This window comes from Muntiacus reevesi, chromosome 10 (genome assembly GCF_963930625.1).
Source record: "Muntiacus reevesi chromosome 10, mMunRee1.1, whole genome shotgun sequence".
Taxonomy (NCBI): Eukaryota; Metazoa; Chordata; class Mammalia; order Artiodactyla; family Cervidae; genus Muntiacus; species Muntiacus reevesi.
The window spans coordinates 34,149,251-34,164,699 of NC_089258.1; the positions used below are offsets into that span (position 1 = coordinate 34,149,251).

At 54.2% G+C, this 15,449-nt stretch overlaps 1 protein-coding gene across 6 annotated transcripts in view; it reads left to right on the forward strand.

The window, feature by feature from the left end:
• Positions 1-15,449, forward strand: part of COL27A1 (collagen type XXVII alpha 1 chain) — a 147,775-nt gene that overhangs the window by 53,855 nt on the left and 78,471 nt on the right. For all 6 annotated transcript variants that reach the window (XM_065946937.1, XM_065946938.1, XM_065946940.1 and 3 more), the window contains 2 exons: positions 6,839-6,892; positions 9,127-9,171. In XM_065946937.1, coding sequence (XP_065803009.1) covers positions 6,839-6,892; positions 9,127-9,171 — 99 coding nt within the window. The remainder of the gene's footprint in view (positions 1-6,838; positions 6,893-9,126; positions 9,172-15,449) is intronic.

Sequence of the window (15,449 nt, forward strand, 5' to 3'; positions counted from 1 at the left end):
TGTAGTTTTGTGGCTGACTGAGGATTCCTCTGGGCTGGGTGAATTTAAGCCAATGGCCTTACCTCTCTGGGTCTGTTTTCCCAAAGTTTCAGTCACAGAGTGGGAGCAGTTGGCTCAGGTAGAATGTCTCAGTGCAGCCCTGGAAATCACCTGCCAAGGCAGGAGACACAGGAGACATGGGTTCAATCCCTGGGTCAGGAGAGCCCCTGGAGTTGGAAATGGCCACTCACTCCAGTATTCTTGCCTGGAAAATTCCATGGACAGAGGAGTCTGGTGGGCTACAGTCTATGGGGTCACAAAGAGTCAGACATGACTGAGTGATCAAGCACAACTTCCCGGACCCTGCTACCTGCGTGGCATTTGAACCACTACATGTGGTTCTCATACTGATTCGCTGAGTTAAATTGATTATCTATTTTCCAGGCAAGGAAACCGTGGCTTCAAAGCCATGTACCCAGAGACCCTCTGAGGCCTTGCCACGCTTCAACCCCTGTAACAGACAGCTCATTTCTGTCCCTTCACTCCACGTCTTTGTGCCTTTAACTCCCTAAGATTCCACCCTGCCCTCTATAATGGGTGTTCCCTGGCACTGGGGTGTCAGGCGTGGGTGCGAGGAACCACCCCCATTCCGCCAAGGAGCCCTACGGCCATACAATACCCCAGAGGGCCGTGAAAGTCTGCTTGACTCTGGTCCAATCATCTTGGCCAGCACGTGGGCAGGGTCTGCCTCAGAATGATTTAATGTGTATGGAATAGACTTTATATCCCTGAGTCCTTTGGGCTTTGTGTGTGCCTTTGCCTGGCCTCCCAGTCTGCTGCGCCCTTGGCCCGCACACTCCTCGCCTGGTCTTTAGGGCCATCCCCCGGTTACGTGCTCCTAAGCCCCTGATATGCCTGATGGGAGCTGGGGGCTCCTTCTGTGAATGGGTTTTCCTCTGGTCCAAAGCTTGGGGCCAGACGATTTCTAGGCACTTATTACCAAGAGGAAATGTCAGGAGAATGAGCTGAATCCCTTCATGCCAGATCGCAGCTGGCCTCATTTCTGGCAGGGCTGGCGATGATTTTGCTGTGGTCCGTTTCTCTCCAGCAAGCAAAACCTCAGGCCCATGCATACGGCCTGCTCAGCATCAGGAGGCTGTGTGGGAGTCTTCTGCGGATGGGAGCTGTGAAACACAGCGGGGGTCAGAGCACATCAGAGCTGCAGGAACCCTAGTGATGACCTGGCCCCACCTCTCGGTCAGACGCATAAGCAGACGTAGCTCAGAGAGGCCAGTAAACTCACCCGAGGTCACACAGCACATTGGTGGCAGAATCCGGACTTGAACCCAGGACCCTTGCCTGCTCAGGCAGAGTGCTCTCCATGTCATCCCTCTCTTCTCTGTGCTCCCCCTTCAGCCTCCAAAGGAAAGCTTGCTCCACAGCTCTCATCTCACATCGCCTGCTAGAAAGAGAAATGTGCTGTGGTTTCCCGAGGAGGGGTCCAAATATAAGATGTTACAAGCTTGGCTGGAGTTGAAGAGGTTTCTGCTGGCCTGTTAGGGGCACGACGCAGTGACACGGCTGGGGGCAGAGCCGTGCCTTGCAGAATCTCATGGGGCCTAGGAAGATGCCACAGTGCATCCTCTTGTCCTGCGCTCTGTGGCCTCACTGTCAAGCCCGCTGGAATGCCTGGCAAGGCCAGCCCCTGCTCACAGCTTCTCTCGTGGCTTCTGGCCAGACCTGCCAGGACTGGTCTTGTGTAGCGAGTCAGGCGGGCAGACTCTAAAGCTTAGAGCTGGAAAGGTCCAACCTTGGCTCCGGTTCCCTCCGTGTGTGGCTTAGGGACACTTGGGACTCGTCCAAGGCCACATGCCTGTCTGGGGCAGGACAGGGCTTCTCACATAGTTCAGTTTTGGCTTCAAGCTCTTTCTCAGCCTGAGGGCAGCAGGGAGCAAAGTGCTTTCCAAATGGAGAAACTGAGGACAAAACAGATGAAAGTTCTAAGCGCTGGTGACGCTGTGAGTTGGGGGTGTGATTCCTAGGGTTCAAAACTGGAACTGAAACTGTCCCCAGGGCTGTTGGCAACCCTGGGATTCTGCTGAGCACTCTCCCTTCCTCTCTCCTCCTTCCTCCCCGCGGTGACTCCTTGTGGGGAGATTCCCTCCCAGCTGGATATCAGAAGGTAGGGTGAAGACATGCTCAGCGTGAGAAAAGGCTGCAGGGATCTTCAGGAGTCTTTCCCTGTTGGAGCACTCGGAGGGCACGCATCTCCTGGAAAAGAATACAGGCTGTTGTCAATGTATTAGGAAGGATACAGATCAAACCTATGCAGGAGCTTCTCAACTTTAGAGACTGTAAACCCTGTAAAGAGGGCTCCAAGTTTCTTCTGCAGGCTTTTCCTCGAGGTTATTATGAATTCCACTGTTAGCACCTAACCAGCGTGTGATGGAGTTTTAGAGTTTATCAGAAGCTAAGGCCTAATGTTACCAGAGGCTGGATTGCAAACATCTTACTTCTTTCTTAGCACAGGGGAAGCTGGGCAGGTGAGTTGTCAGGTGGGTGGGGCAGGACTGACCATCTCGCCGGCCAGAGAGCTGTGTCTTCAATACTGCAGGCATCCCTGCCCTGACATCTCAGCTTCTGGAGCAGGCCGTCGGTGTAGACACTGGCTGGAGGGAGGGGGCGGAGAAGATGGCCCTCAGAGGCCTCCTCAGCCCCTGGCATCCGGCCACAGATGTGGTTATGAGAACCGTCCCTGTTTGGGCGTCTGTTCCTCTGAATTGCTGTAGCCAAGAGAGAATGTGGAGTCTCGCCCTGGATCCTGGTTCTGTCTCCTCCTGGGCCTTGTTCTGCTCAAAGTACGAGGCATTCAGTTCCCCAGGGGGGCCTGACCTGGGGAAGTGGAGAAACCACGTGGCTGGGGCCCGGCAGGGCGCCGAGCTCATTCCTTGGGCCTCGGGCCAGCTTGCTGTAGCCGGGAGCGCGGGCCTGCGGAGCTCCCGCCATCGGCCGGGCTGTTAGTGTACGCTGTGCACGGGCGGGCGCGGCCAGACAGGGAGAAGCAGGCAGGGTGGAAGCGGTGGTGCCCGTCCAGCTCCACCACCACCTCTCTGGGATCCCTTGAATCAAGCGTCAGGGCCCTGGGCGAGTGTCGGAACTGGGATGTGTTGCTCAGTGGTGGAGGGGAGCGGCAAGCTAGCGAGGTGAGGGGGCCTTGGGCAAGTTCTGGGCCTCAGTTTCCCCACTGACGAATGAGGTGCTGAATGCCAAGAACAGCTAGGGTCTTTCCATCTTAGACCATCCATGATTATTCCAGTCGCAGATCTGGATGCCAATTCCAGCTCTTTTAAAGCCCTGTCTTTTTTCTGATTGTGCTGTGCCTAGTCACTCAGTTGTGTCCGATTCTTTGTGACCCCATGGTCTGTAGGCCAGGCTCCTCTGTCCATGGATTCTCCAGGCAAGAATCCTGGAGTGGGTTGCCATGCCCTCCTCCAGGGCATCTTCCCAACCCAGGGGTCAAACCCAGGTCTCCCACATTGCAGGCAGATTCTTTACCATCTGAGCCACCAGGGAAGCCCTTTTTTGGATTATTGTGTTCTTAATTACCCTAGATTTCTAGGTCATCTGCTTGGCTCTGAAGAGAGGGAGAAAAGGTGGATACGAGGCTGGGTATTGAGGACGCTGAGCACAATGGATAAACCAGAATCAGTCCTGAGCCTCAGCAATGCCATTCCCTCTTACGCATTAGCCTAGGGCTCTCATGCGCCCTTGAGAGGCCACAGGCTTGCTCTAGCCCATTCTGTGTACTCACTGTTCATTCACAGCCAAGAGAATGGTCTCTGGAGTCAGACTGCCTGAGTTCACATCCCAGTTCTGCTATTCCATAGCTGTGTGACTTCAGACAAGTTCCCTAATATCCTTGGACCTCAGTTTCCCCATCTCGAAAATGGGGCCAATAATAGGCCCTCTGTCGTGGGGCTGTTTCTGTCGTTGCTGTCACCCCACCATCATCAGCCACTGGCTCTCCTCAGGCTGCATTTTGTCCACGTAAGTGTCTCTCATTGGGTTTTCGACCATTGATTCTGATGGTCTCGTCTTGGCTTAAGCCTCAGAGAGGTGCCCTGGCATCGCTGCTGCCTCCACGTGCCGGCAGGGACTTGCCCTCCATGCAGCATCTTGGCTCAAACTCTCAGGACCCCGATTGCACAGCAGAGAAAACTGAGGCTTGGAGAGGCCCGCTGGTGGTGGAGGGCTGGCATCCGGTTGCTTTGGTTCTAAAGCCTCACGGGGGAAGCTGGCCTGGCAGCTGGGTCTGAGAGGAGTCCCTGGGCCAGCTCAGCGTGGCCCTGACTGCAGACCCATGGGTTTGAACCTGTCTGTTGGCTTCTGCGTGTGAACACGTTGGACATCTCAGCCAGGATGGATGCCCAGGGAGTACAGTCATGCTGTCTTGTCTTGAGGTGATGGGGCTGGTGGCGGGGTCCAGGGGCATTCCTGCTCCTCCCTTCCGGGCTTTGTCTAAGGGATGGGCCAAGCCGCAGGGTTCTCAGAGAGCACACCCCAGCCTGAGAGGACAGTGGGTCAGGTGAGGGTCTGTCTGCAGTCACACAGCCCACCTGGGGGTGAGCCCAGGTCAGAATGCAGGCTGTCTCCAGACCCTGGATCTGGAGAGCACAGCATGGACTCCCCAAACCCTGCCTCGTGAAGTCAGCCAGGTGTCCGGCTAGACAGCATCCCACCCTGTCGCCTGAGGGATTGTCCTTCTGTCTCGCCAAGCCCCCAGCCGCGTGCTCCAAGGTCAGAGGGGGTGGCTCACATGCCTTCAGAAGCCTCCCCTGCCCACTACTCGCCCAGCTGATATCTCTTGCCCCACGACATGAGAGGACTCTCTACCTTATAAGATGCCCAAACGGGGCTGGATTGGAATTTGCCAGGGGCGACCCTAAGGATGTGGGAAGAGGCATCTTAGATGGGGTCAGATGTAACCCCATGAAAACTTGATCTGGAGGGACATGCTCATGTGCGCACGCGCACACACACACACACACACACAGATGCACACACACACACGCACACACACACACGCACAAACACGCACGCACGCGCGCGCCTACCTTTACCACTCTCTAAAATCAGTCAGGCACACATTCGAGCAGCTTCTGTGTGCCAGGATGCGCTCATACTCAGATCATGCAAACATGGCAGAGTTCAGAGAGGTGGGACCTGGGCTCAGCTCTGCCACAGACTTTGTTTTTGTCTTTGGTGAGGTGACATTTCTCTCTCTGAGCCTCAATTTCTCCTTCTGTTAAATGGGACCAATTCCCCTCATGGGCGAATGTCAAAGGCACGTAAAGTTTTGCATGCAGAGTCACTGGCTTGGCCCAGATCTCTTTAATGTGTCCTCGTATCCTCCTTTGGGTGTCAGAAGGAAGCCACACCTCCTACAGGGTCCATATCAACGCCTTCCCTTCTGGTCCACTAGGGTTTCCTGGCAGAGGAGGGATTTGAGGGGAATAGTATTCTGGGCAGGGCGAGACAAACGCCTAGATGCACACACACTTCAAGGTCTCTTTGCTCAGCCAGTATAGACTTTGTAATTGGCTTGGGTTTTGTTTTTATCTTTGGTCTTTTTAGTTTAATCTACTTTCTGGATTCCCCCGGTGGCTTCAGAAACCAGAAATAAATTATCCTCCGTGAAGAATCTTGACTGTTTGAACAGCTCAGGCCTCCTCTTGGTCAGAGAAACATGTGCTTTGTTTTTTTTTTTTTTATTAAATTTCCCTGGAAAAACAGTGATTTGAATTCAAGGAGAGGAGAACAGGTTTCCCTGAGTTCCAAGCTCAGGGACTTTCTCTTCCTTTTGAAGTAGAATGGAGTTGTGCCCCCCTCCTCGGCTCCGAGAAGCTTCTCCACAGCTGATGTTTTTCCAGCTGCCTGTCTCCCCAGAGAGCATGGGGAAGGGGTCAGGGCGGGGGCGAGAGGGCCAGACCTGCCCGCGCCCGGCCGCCTATTCCTCTTGGCTGCCGAAACTCACCTGTGGTTGTGCTGCCCGTATTCCCTATCCGTGTGACTCTGTGACCTTGACACCTGCCCTTTCAGAGCCTCACTTTCTTCATCTGTAAAATGAGGGTCATGACTCCAGAGGGTAACCTTTAAAGAGCATATCACAGAAATCGCAGAAGGCTGGACTGGGAAATGCTGCAGAAGCCTCTCCTGCTTGGACCAGTGGGGAAACTGAGGCTCACTCAGGGGGAAGGCATGACTCAAAACTCTCAGCAAGTCAGTGACTGGTGCAGGCCTAGACCTACCTGATCCCCCACTCCATCCGGACTGGGTCTCAGCCTGGTGATAGTTCAGTTGCTAAGTCATACACGACTGCATGGTCTGTAGCCCACCAGGCTCCTCTGTCCATGGAATTTCCAGGCAAGAGTACTAGAGTGGCTGGCCTTTTCCTTCTCCAGGGGATCTTCCTGATCCAGAGAACAAACTCGGGTCTCCTGCACTGTAGGTGGATTCTTTACTGGCTGAGCCACCAGGGAAGTCTCAGCTTGGGGTCTGGCCTTTACGTGCCAGGGAGCTGGGTGCTCTTTTCTGACACTCAGGAAACATGAAAAGAGGCTCCCTGGCCATGGGCTTCTGTACAGTAGCCAGTCCTTGGGAAGTTCTTTAGTGGGGGCCAACAGGGGAAGGATGTTTGTTGAGGGCTCAAGGTGACTCAGGACTCCAGAGCCTGCCCAGATCCTGGAACCAGCGAGTGAGACTGCATGGACGTGTCCTGTGTCCCCTCGGGGTCTGGATCCAAGCCGCCCGCAGGTATACACACTAATCTGCAGATGTTTGCTCTCTCTCCTACCCTCAGGGGTTTCCTGGAGACTTTGGGGAAAGAGGCCCTCCAGGACTGGATGGAAACCCTGTAAGTATTTCACATCTTTTTTGGGAACAGGAAAGAGATTAAGAACAAGCACACAGCAGGTTTTAGGACCCTAAGCTTTTAGGTCACCCAGCCGGGTCACCCACGAGCTGGGTGCTCCTGGGTGGACTGCATGATTTTCCTGAATTCCTGGCTTCTGTCTACTATGGATGGCCTTTGAGCCACCCCACCCCACTCCAGGAGAGTCCTCCGGCCCACTGAGCCCCAGGTCCCAAAGCCCTAGGCTTTGTCCCATCCTCAAGGAGTCAGGAAGGTTCATGGGTCACTTCCTGCTGGGGAATCCAGGGCCACTACCATGTTATAAAGTCTGAGAAATGTTTATGGGACGGCAGCGGCCTGGGGGAGCAGATGGTTTGCAGGCCCTGTATGGAGGCAAGAGCTGAGTTCTAAAGAAAATCTCCAGCATAGGCATGTTTATAGAGTTTGTAAATAATCGAGGGCCATCAGGGAGCCAGGTCAGCCTGCCCTGGGGAGCTGAGCCCGCCTCTCCCTTGCCGTCCCAGACTCCAGCTCCAGTGGTGGGAAAGCATGCTCTGCCTGGAAGTGCAGATCATGTCCAGGGCTCTTTGGCACATCTGCCGTGTGCCCCATCTGTCCTGGGGCTTCCCGCCCGCACGGCTGTGCCTAGCCGTGCCCTCGGCAGAGGCGGCTGCCAGATCCATAGTCAGCACCAGACATGTGCTTGTTTTAAATTCCACAAATGCTCCTGGAGCCTCACCCAGCTTGGGGCTGACTCCCGGCCTCCCCGGAGACCTGCAGCCCTGGCCTCAGAGCCAGATGGGTCTGGGTCCGGATCCTTCTGCACCCCTTGCCAGGCGTGGAAGCTTGGACAAATCAGTTGCCCTGTCTGGATCTCAGTTTCCTCATCTGTAAATGATGGGGATCTGACGCCAGTTTCTGAGAGGTGTTGTGGGAATGCAGTGAGAGGGCAGGGAGGTGCCGGGTTTTCACTGGACGGAGGGGTTGGGAAGAGTGGGTGATGATGGGGCCTGTTCCTGCCCTGGAGGAGCTCATGGCCGTCTCCCTAGTCCATTGCATGGGGTGAAGTGAGACACGTGGGATCGGAGAGGTCACAGGTGCTATGGAGGCGGGAGAATGAAGCAGAGGAGACTCCTGGGGAAGACGGCATTGGAATTGGGATGAGGAGAGAGGTGGGGGGGCATTCCAGGTGGAGGAAAGAGCACCGGCAAGGGGTCAGCAGTGGGAAACCAGAGTCTTTCCTTCAGTGTACCAGTCACCGGATTAGCCACTGTTCATATAACAGGTGATGTCATCCTGGAAGTGTCCTTGGGGAGGGGATGACTCTGTACTCATGGTCCGGAGGAGTAGGAAGAGGACCTGATGACTGGTCCCGGCTCTGCCGCATAGTCAAGTGGCCTTGAACACGTCCCTTCCCTTTCCCGAGTCTCAGACCCTTCGTTTTAAAGCCAAGGCTCCTCCTCACCTCCTCTTCCCCTTCTCAGTGGCTGCAGTAATGATGTGCCATCTGACTGCGCAGATGAAGGAAGACAACCCCCGGGAGGATGCTGGTGGTTCATAAACACCATTCCTAGAGCTTCCTATTTTTATTCCCACTTTTGCGGTTTGAATTTGATCCAATCCCCTCTACCTGTCTTTTCTGGTGTAAACAATTGAAGGTCCATTTATAGAGATTTGGAAAACAAACTTGCCCATACATGGCCGTATCTCCTGACTCCCAGGCGACAGCTTCCCAGCCTCTCAGAGGCCCTGGGAGGTGGAACCTGAGAGCCTGTTTTTTCTGGGGGGTTCGGGGGTTCTCCTCAAGAAATGGAGGGAGGCTGGCCGGGTGGGTCTCGGCTTGGTGTCCTCACCCCCTGTTATTTCCTCGCTCGTGACCTGAGGACAATTGCCTGACCTTGGGCCTAAATTTTGCCATCTGTAAGGTGAGGGTGAAATGAGGTCTCCTGGGCCAGGCATCCTGCCCATCTCCATTGCCACAGTCAGGATTCTGCCCATTCTCACACCTGCCACTGGAAGGTGCTGGATTAGAAACCCAACCTCCCCACCTTACAGAGGTGGAAAGCTGATGACAAAGGAGGAAGTTCTCATCCAAACTCCAGACCAGGCTCAGGAGAGTCAGGAACAAAGAATGGTCAGCTCTGAAGGAGTCTACCAGGGGCCCACATGGAGGGGGTGAGGGCGTGGCCTGGAGGGAGACGGAGCAAGTAACCACCTTGGTCTGTCTTTCTTTGTAGGGAGAACTGGGCCTGCCAGGGCCCCCAGGAGTCCCCGGCCTCATTGTAAGTACACAGATGCCTGGGGAGGGGAATGGCCAGGAGGGAGAGTGTGGGGAACGAGCCAGAAGTCCTGCTGAAAACGCCCCCTCTCATCAGACCCCTGGAGGAGCTGGGAGAGCAGGGTAGGGGACTGACGGAGGACAGCCATGCCGTGTGGCCTCAGGCGGGTCACCAACCTTCTCTGAGCCCCTTCCGTCATTACTCAAATGGGGAAGGGTTTGGAGCGTGAGACGGCCGTCTACTTTCAGCCCTGCTGCCTGTCCATTGCTCTGCAGCAAGGTCTAGGCAGGTGGTAGTGTGTCCATCCGACAGATGAGGTGCTTCAGGTCCAGACAAAGGAAGTGGCTAGCAAAGGAGCTGAGTCTCTTGAGCACGCTGGACAGTCTTCTCCATCCTTTTCAGAACACTGACTTTGGAGCCAGATCACCTGAAGTCAAGTCCCAGTTCTGCCATAACCAGGCTGTGTGACCTGGGTCAAGTCACTTACCCTCTCTGAGCCTTAGCTGCTCATCTGTAAAATGGGTATGATGGTAGACTCCTCTTGAGAGGGCTGTGAGGATTAAATGAGGCATTCTTGTACTATCTTTGGTACATCTGGCATTCAGTAAATATGCAATTAGTGGAAAATATTGCTTTTATTTTAAAATGTCATTTCTTGTTGCTATCTCTTGATGTGCCCGGGACTGAGAGAGGCCTGTACCAGGGAGGTAGGAGGCAATCTGACTTCTGACTCCATCCAGGTTGGGGTAGCTTTGTGGAGTAGTGCTTTTAACCAAAACCAGGACTCCCCAATAGACCTTCAGAGGGTGAGCCCTGACCTTGGGCCCAGGCCCGAGGGCCAGTGACAGGCCTGAGCCTAGGAAATAAGTCTAGGAGCTTCCCTAAGGGTCTGATGCTCCTCCTCTGTTCTTTGGGACATATCCTGTGGGATTTGAGTCTCAGGGGCTCACACTAGGAGGCTGTTGCCTGGTTTGACAAATGGGCTGCCAGCTTTGGCTACTCCAGCCATCGTGCTGAGACCTTCTATTGAGAAGAAGGCTGGGGAAGGCCCTGGAGAATTGGGGAGGTCATTGTTCAGGGAAGATCAGTCCTGGGAAGAAGGCCCAGAGGCTCCGATGGACAATGTGCTCCTGCTCAGGTAGGTGAGAGCAGAACCAGGGCAGGGTGAGGAGTGGAGGTCCGATCAGCCTGTGTGCAGACCCTGGCCTCGCTTCCCCTGGGCTCTGTGGTCTTCAGTTACAGGCTCACTTCCTGAGCCTCAGGGATCCACTGTCAGATGGGATCTTTATGCTCACTCTTGTTAGGACCACATATATACCCAGACCAGTCCAGAACCAGGTTACCTGGGTTCAAATCCTAGCTCTATCACTCTTTTAATTGCCATTCTGAGCACATTTTCTAAGCCTCCTGTGTCTCAATTTTTTTCATCTTTAAAATGGGAATAATATCAGTACCTAACTTGGGAGAGTGCTTTGAGTATTCAGGGAAACTAGTACCTACAAACTGCTAGTACTGATGCTGAGAAAGATCGAAGGCAGGAAGAGAAGGGGACGACAGAGGATGACATGATTGGATGGCATCACCAACTCAGTGGACTTGAGTTTGAGGGAAGTCCTGGAGATGGTGAAGGACAGGGAAGCCTGGCGTGCTGCAGTCCATGGGCTCACAAAGAGTCGGACACAGCTTAGCAACTGAACAACAGCAAGAAGTACGTAGTAAGCACTCAAGAAGCGCTAGGAATAATGACAATAAATTTAGTAATAATCACAATAATGATTTTATGACTACTACTTGTTAATAAATAGTAAAGTAGTTACTGCTAATAAGTAGTGATTCAGTAGTAGTCGTAGTGTTTTATGTACACTAGGGCTTCCCTGGCGGCTCAAGACAGTAAAGAATCTGCCTGCAGTGAGGAAACCTGGAGTCAATCCCTGGGTTGGGCAGATCCCCTGGAGAAGGGCATGGCAACCCACTCCAGTATTCTTGCCTAAAGAATCCCATGGACAGAGGAGCCTGGTGGACTGCAGTCCATAGAGTCACAAAAAGTCGGACGCGACTGAGCCAAGCCCAGCACAGAACCGCAGCCGTTTAGGATGCTGCATTGAGAAAGAGTTCAAAGTCACATTAGAAATCATCGGGAGATAGTGCTGCAATTGATTGGTGATGTCTGCCTTGGCTTGGGATTGGGAAGTGTCAACATGTGAGTCATACATTTGTCATCCCTGATGTCCTTTGTGGAGCACCTTCTTTGGCACAAGGCACTGACCTGAATGTTTTGGAAAAAGAAATTTCTGCAATGAGTATTTGGGAACCTGACTTTATGAGGATCTCAGAGGTCTTCTCTGGTCCAACCTTCTTGAAGCTCAGCAGGACTCCCTTCTGGAGGATTTTGGTCATATGGTCATTAAACTCCAACTTAGAACACCCTGGTGTTGGACGCTCCCTCCCCTGAAAGCCCATCTACTTTCACAGAGCTCTCATTGTGCAGGGTTTTCCTGTGTTTTGAGTCCAACTCATCTTCCTGTCCCTGGGAGAGGCTGTTCAAGATGTAAAGATGGTTGCGTCTGTTCTTCCTAAGGCTGCTTCTTCAGGCTATATGATCCCCGTCCCTAAAGCTTTTCTGCAGGGATGTTTACATATCTTGGCTGTCATTCTTGGCACACAATCCTATTTGTCATTGTTGGCGTCCACTGGGTTGGATCCTGAGAGGGGCGAGAGTATTGCTTGGCCGAACGCACGCGGATTCTAGAGTCTGTGCCATTACAGCCCTTGGCATTCCTGACTCTTTAAAAGCTCTTCCCACCGATGCTCCCCTTTGCTCTGCACAGTAAGGACTGCCAGATAAAATAGAAGAGCCCCAGTGAAATTTGAATTTCAGATACGTTATTTAAAACACACTTACACTCTAATGTCTTTCCTTTGTTTGATTGTTTATCTGACATTCACATTTTAACCAGGCATCCTGTATTCACTCAATCTGGCAACTCTGCTCAGTATGTCTTAGGAAAATCCCATTGGACAGATGGGAAAAGTGAGGCCCTAGGTCAAGGTCACACCCAAGGCAGGAGAAGATGGAGGCATGATCAGAGGCTGTGCCTCCTAAGTCTTAGCTCAGGGCACTTCTCTTCCCACCCGTTTCTGAGGGGCCTGAGCTGGGGGTGAGCCCTGGATGTCCCTGCATTTCTCAGGCCCTGCGATCCTCCTGTTGCTCCTTTCTAAAGAACGGAGTCTGCCCCTCCCTCCGTCCCCCACACCTTGCCTCATGTCTTTCTTTGGCCACTTTCAATCCTGCTTCCCCTGTTTTTAAACTCCCTCTGGTGCCAGGGTGACCTTCCTTTCCCCGTGTGCCTGGCAGGGAGGGTGGGTCGTGGGTCTAGACCTGCACCCACCAAGTCACCATCAGCCTCCAAGCCAGTACCCTGTCCCACCCAAGGCACCCACTCCTGACCTGGATTTTTGGGGACAGCAGCTTCTGTGTCTGGGGAAAAACAAATTGCCTCCCCAAAGAGTTGGAGAGGAAAAGGAATTTTCTAACCAGGAGCTAAAGGGAAGAGGGATTGTGAGTCACCTGCAGTTTCCAGAGGATGTGGGTTTCTAGCTGAGCAAATGGGAATTCCATGTACTGACCATCATGTTCGTGGAGATCCACATTTATTCAGTGCCTTTGGACTAGTCAGCTGCAGCAGTCTGCATGCAGACCAAAACTGAAACATCCCCTGTGCCCGGGGCTCTTGCAGACGGAAGGAAGGGTGAGAGAGGACAGACAAACATTTGCAGAGTTTCTGTCTGTGTGTGCTTGACACGCGTTAGGCTGGGGGCCTCGAGATGCATGAGGCAGGTGGCAGCAGCCTGGTACCCCGGAGGGAAGGCTGGGGCCCGAGGTCACCAGCCGGGGAATTGCCCCTCAGACCTGTGTGACCCTGATCCCAAAAGCCACTGGGTGGCCCCCTGCAGTCTCTGAGGTGTCAGTCTTGAAGCAGCCCCCTTTGAGTAATTGAATCCCTTTGGCTAGCCCTCAAACAAAGTAGGCCTGATTCCAGAGTCTGCTCAACAGAGAAGATTTCTGTCTTTTGTATTCTGAGTGACACAAGGGAATCTTGCCTCCTCGTTTAATGAGGCACAAAGGATATGTGATCTGGCCAAATCCCAGCATGTGAGATATAGTGGACAAGTCCACCGTGTCCTGTCACCAAATGATCCCCGACTTTTTTCTTTGTTTATAAAGCAAGGTCAGGAACCCTGCTAGCTGACATCTACCAAACCCTCATGTGCCGGGCCCTATGCTAGGTATTTAATTATCACAGAAACCCTCTGAGTAAAGAGTGGGAATACCACTGTACATTTAAGGAAACTGGGGCTCGGAGAGGCTGACACACCTGCCCAAGGTCACACAGCCCTGAAGCTGTCTGTTTCACGGTTCATGCCCTTTGCCACGGCTCCGCCCCTCCAGCTCCGCCTGACTTCTGGGGTGAATGGAGACAGCAGGTGTGTGAGACTGTGAACTGGACGGTGCTAGGGGCTTTGCTGGGTGAGAGATGGTGCTTATGAAGACCACACAGGAGCCAGGGCTGGTCACCTGGGTCCCCATCCCCAGGCTCCCGACCTCCTGCTGGAGTTTCAAGGAGGCCTTGTTGCCTTTAAAGGCAGTTCCAGGGAAGGTTTTTCCCTAGAGGGTTTGGAAAAGAGTGGGCTTCTTTTTCACCCACTGATTTAGCCCCTTTCAGTGAGCGCTTCCTCTAGGGTACCAGGCAGGCAGTGGCCACATACGCACACATGTCATGATCATCGTGTAGAATAGGCCACGAGTTAAAGCCTCGTCAGGCTCGGACATGATGGCGGGAGCCAGACCTGGCCTGTGGGGTCAGGGAAGTGATGCTCATGCTGAGGACAATGGGCAGTGTGAGCTCAGGGCGGAGCGCTCGGTGTAGGAGGCAGTGGGCAAGGATGCCCAGCGCCAGAGGAACAACAAGGAGGAAGGCTCTGCCAGCACCCGTGGGGGTGGGCACTGGGAGCGCCCCAGGTGTTCTTTCAGGGGTTCCCAGCAAGCCCCAGCCTGGACACCTGCTGACCTGGGGGGCAGGGGAGTGGGACTCTCACCTGGTTTTGAATCTCAAGCCTGCCTCATGATTGAGAGCAACAAGGAAAGGCATCGTTGGGTCCTTCACTGGAGTAAGCCGGGTCAGTCCCAGGCCTGTGAGCATGGACTCCGAGACCTGACAGACACCCAGACCTGCTCTGGTCCTGCCTGTGTCCCCTGCCTTTGCTTGGTCTTGGGGACGTTGCTTCACCTCACTCTGAGCCTCAGTTTTCTCATCTGTGCCGCAGCACCAACGATGGTGCTGACCCCATGGGACAGCTGTGAGCAGCTGGAGAGCGTCCGAACAGATCTGATGAGGCTGGAGGCTGTCTGGTGTGGCGTCTGGCGCTCAGGAGCTCCTTCAGGGGTCGCAGATGTGGCCGGTCGATGTTGCATTCTTGGTTGGAGTCTGTGAGATGAGGGGTGAAGTGTGTTGAGCAGGATCTGGGAGGGCCGGCAGACAGGGAAACAGGTTCCAGACTACGGGCATGACTCACTCTGCTTTCTTGTGGGACCCAACGACTTTGTGTGTCTCTTGGCCAAGCTGCCCACGACAGTGCTGAGCGCAAAGCAGGCTGGTGTCTGCGGGCTACACTGGAGGGGGGTGCGGAATGAGGCCTGAGGTTTTCTCTGTTCTCCCCCAAATGCTTTTCTAGTCCAACGTGGGGGTCCTGCCCACATGAAGAAGACCTGTCCTCAGCAAGCAGCCACCTTTTTCCCACGGGTTCTTGGGTGGGAAGCCCACACTGGCCCTGGCCCCCAACCAGACACAGACCCCTTTGGTGAGGGGCGGTGCATGCATGTGGAGTGCCTACATCCAGCCTCCATGCAGCAAGCCGCCATCAGGTCTGGATTGGGGAAGAGGGAGCGTGTGTTCCCAGAGCTGCTGGGTGGTCCTCTCTGTTCAAGACCCCGGCCCCCATCGGAGCCGCATCAGCAGGACCTTGTATGTGTGTGCACCACTGCGGGGAACTCTGGGTGGCCACCCTTTGCTCCCTTCCTCCAGGAAAAGCGGGGTGGGGGCGGTGCGGGGGTCGGAGGGGGGAGCGAGGGACCAGCCAAAGCATCCAAGGAGCTGAAATGCTTTTCTCTGAGCTTTGGCCACCTGATGCGAAGGACTGACTCATCGGAAAAGACCCTGATGCTGGGAAGGATTGAAGGCGGGAGGAGAAGGGGACGACAGAGGATGAGGTGGTTGGATGAC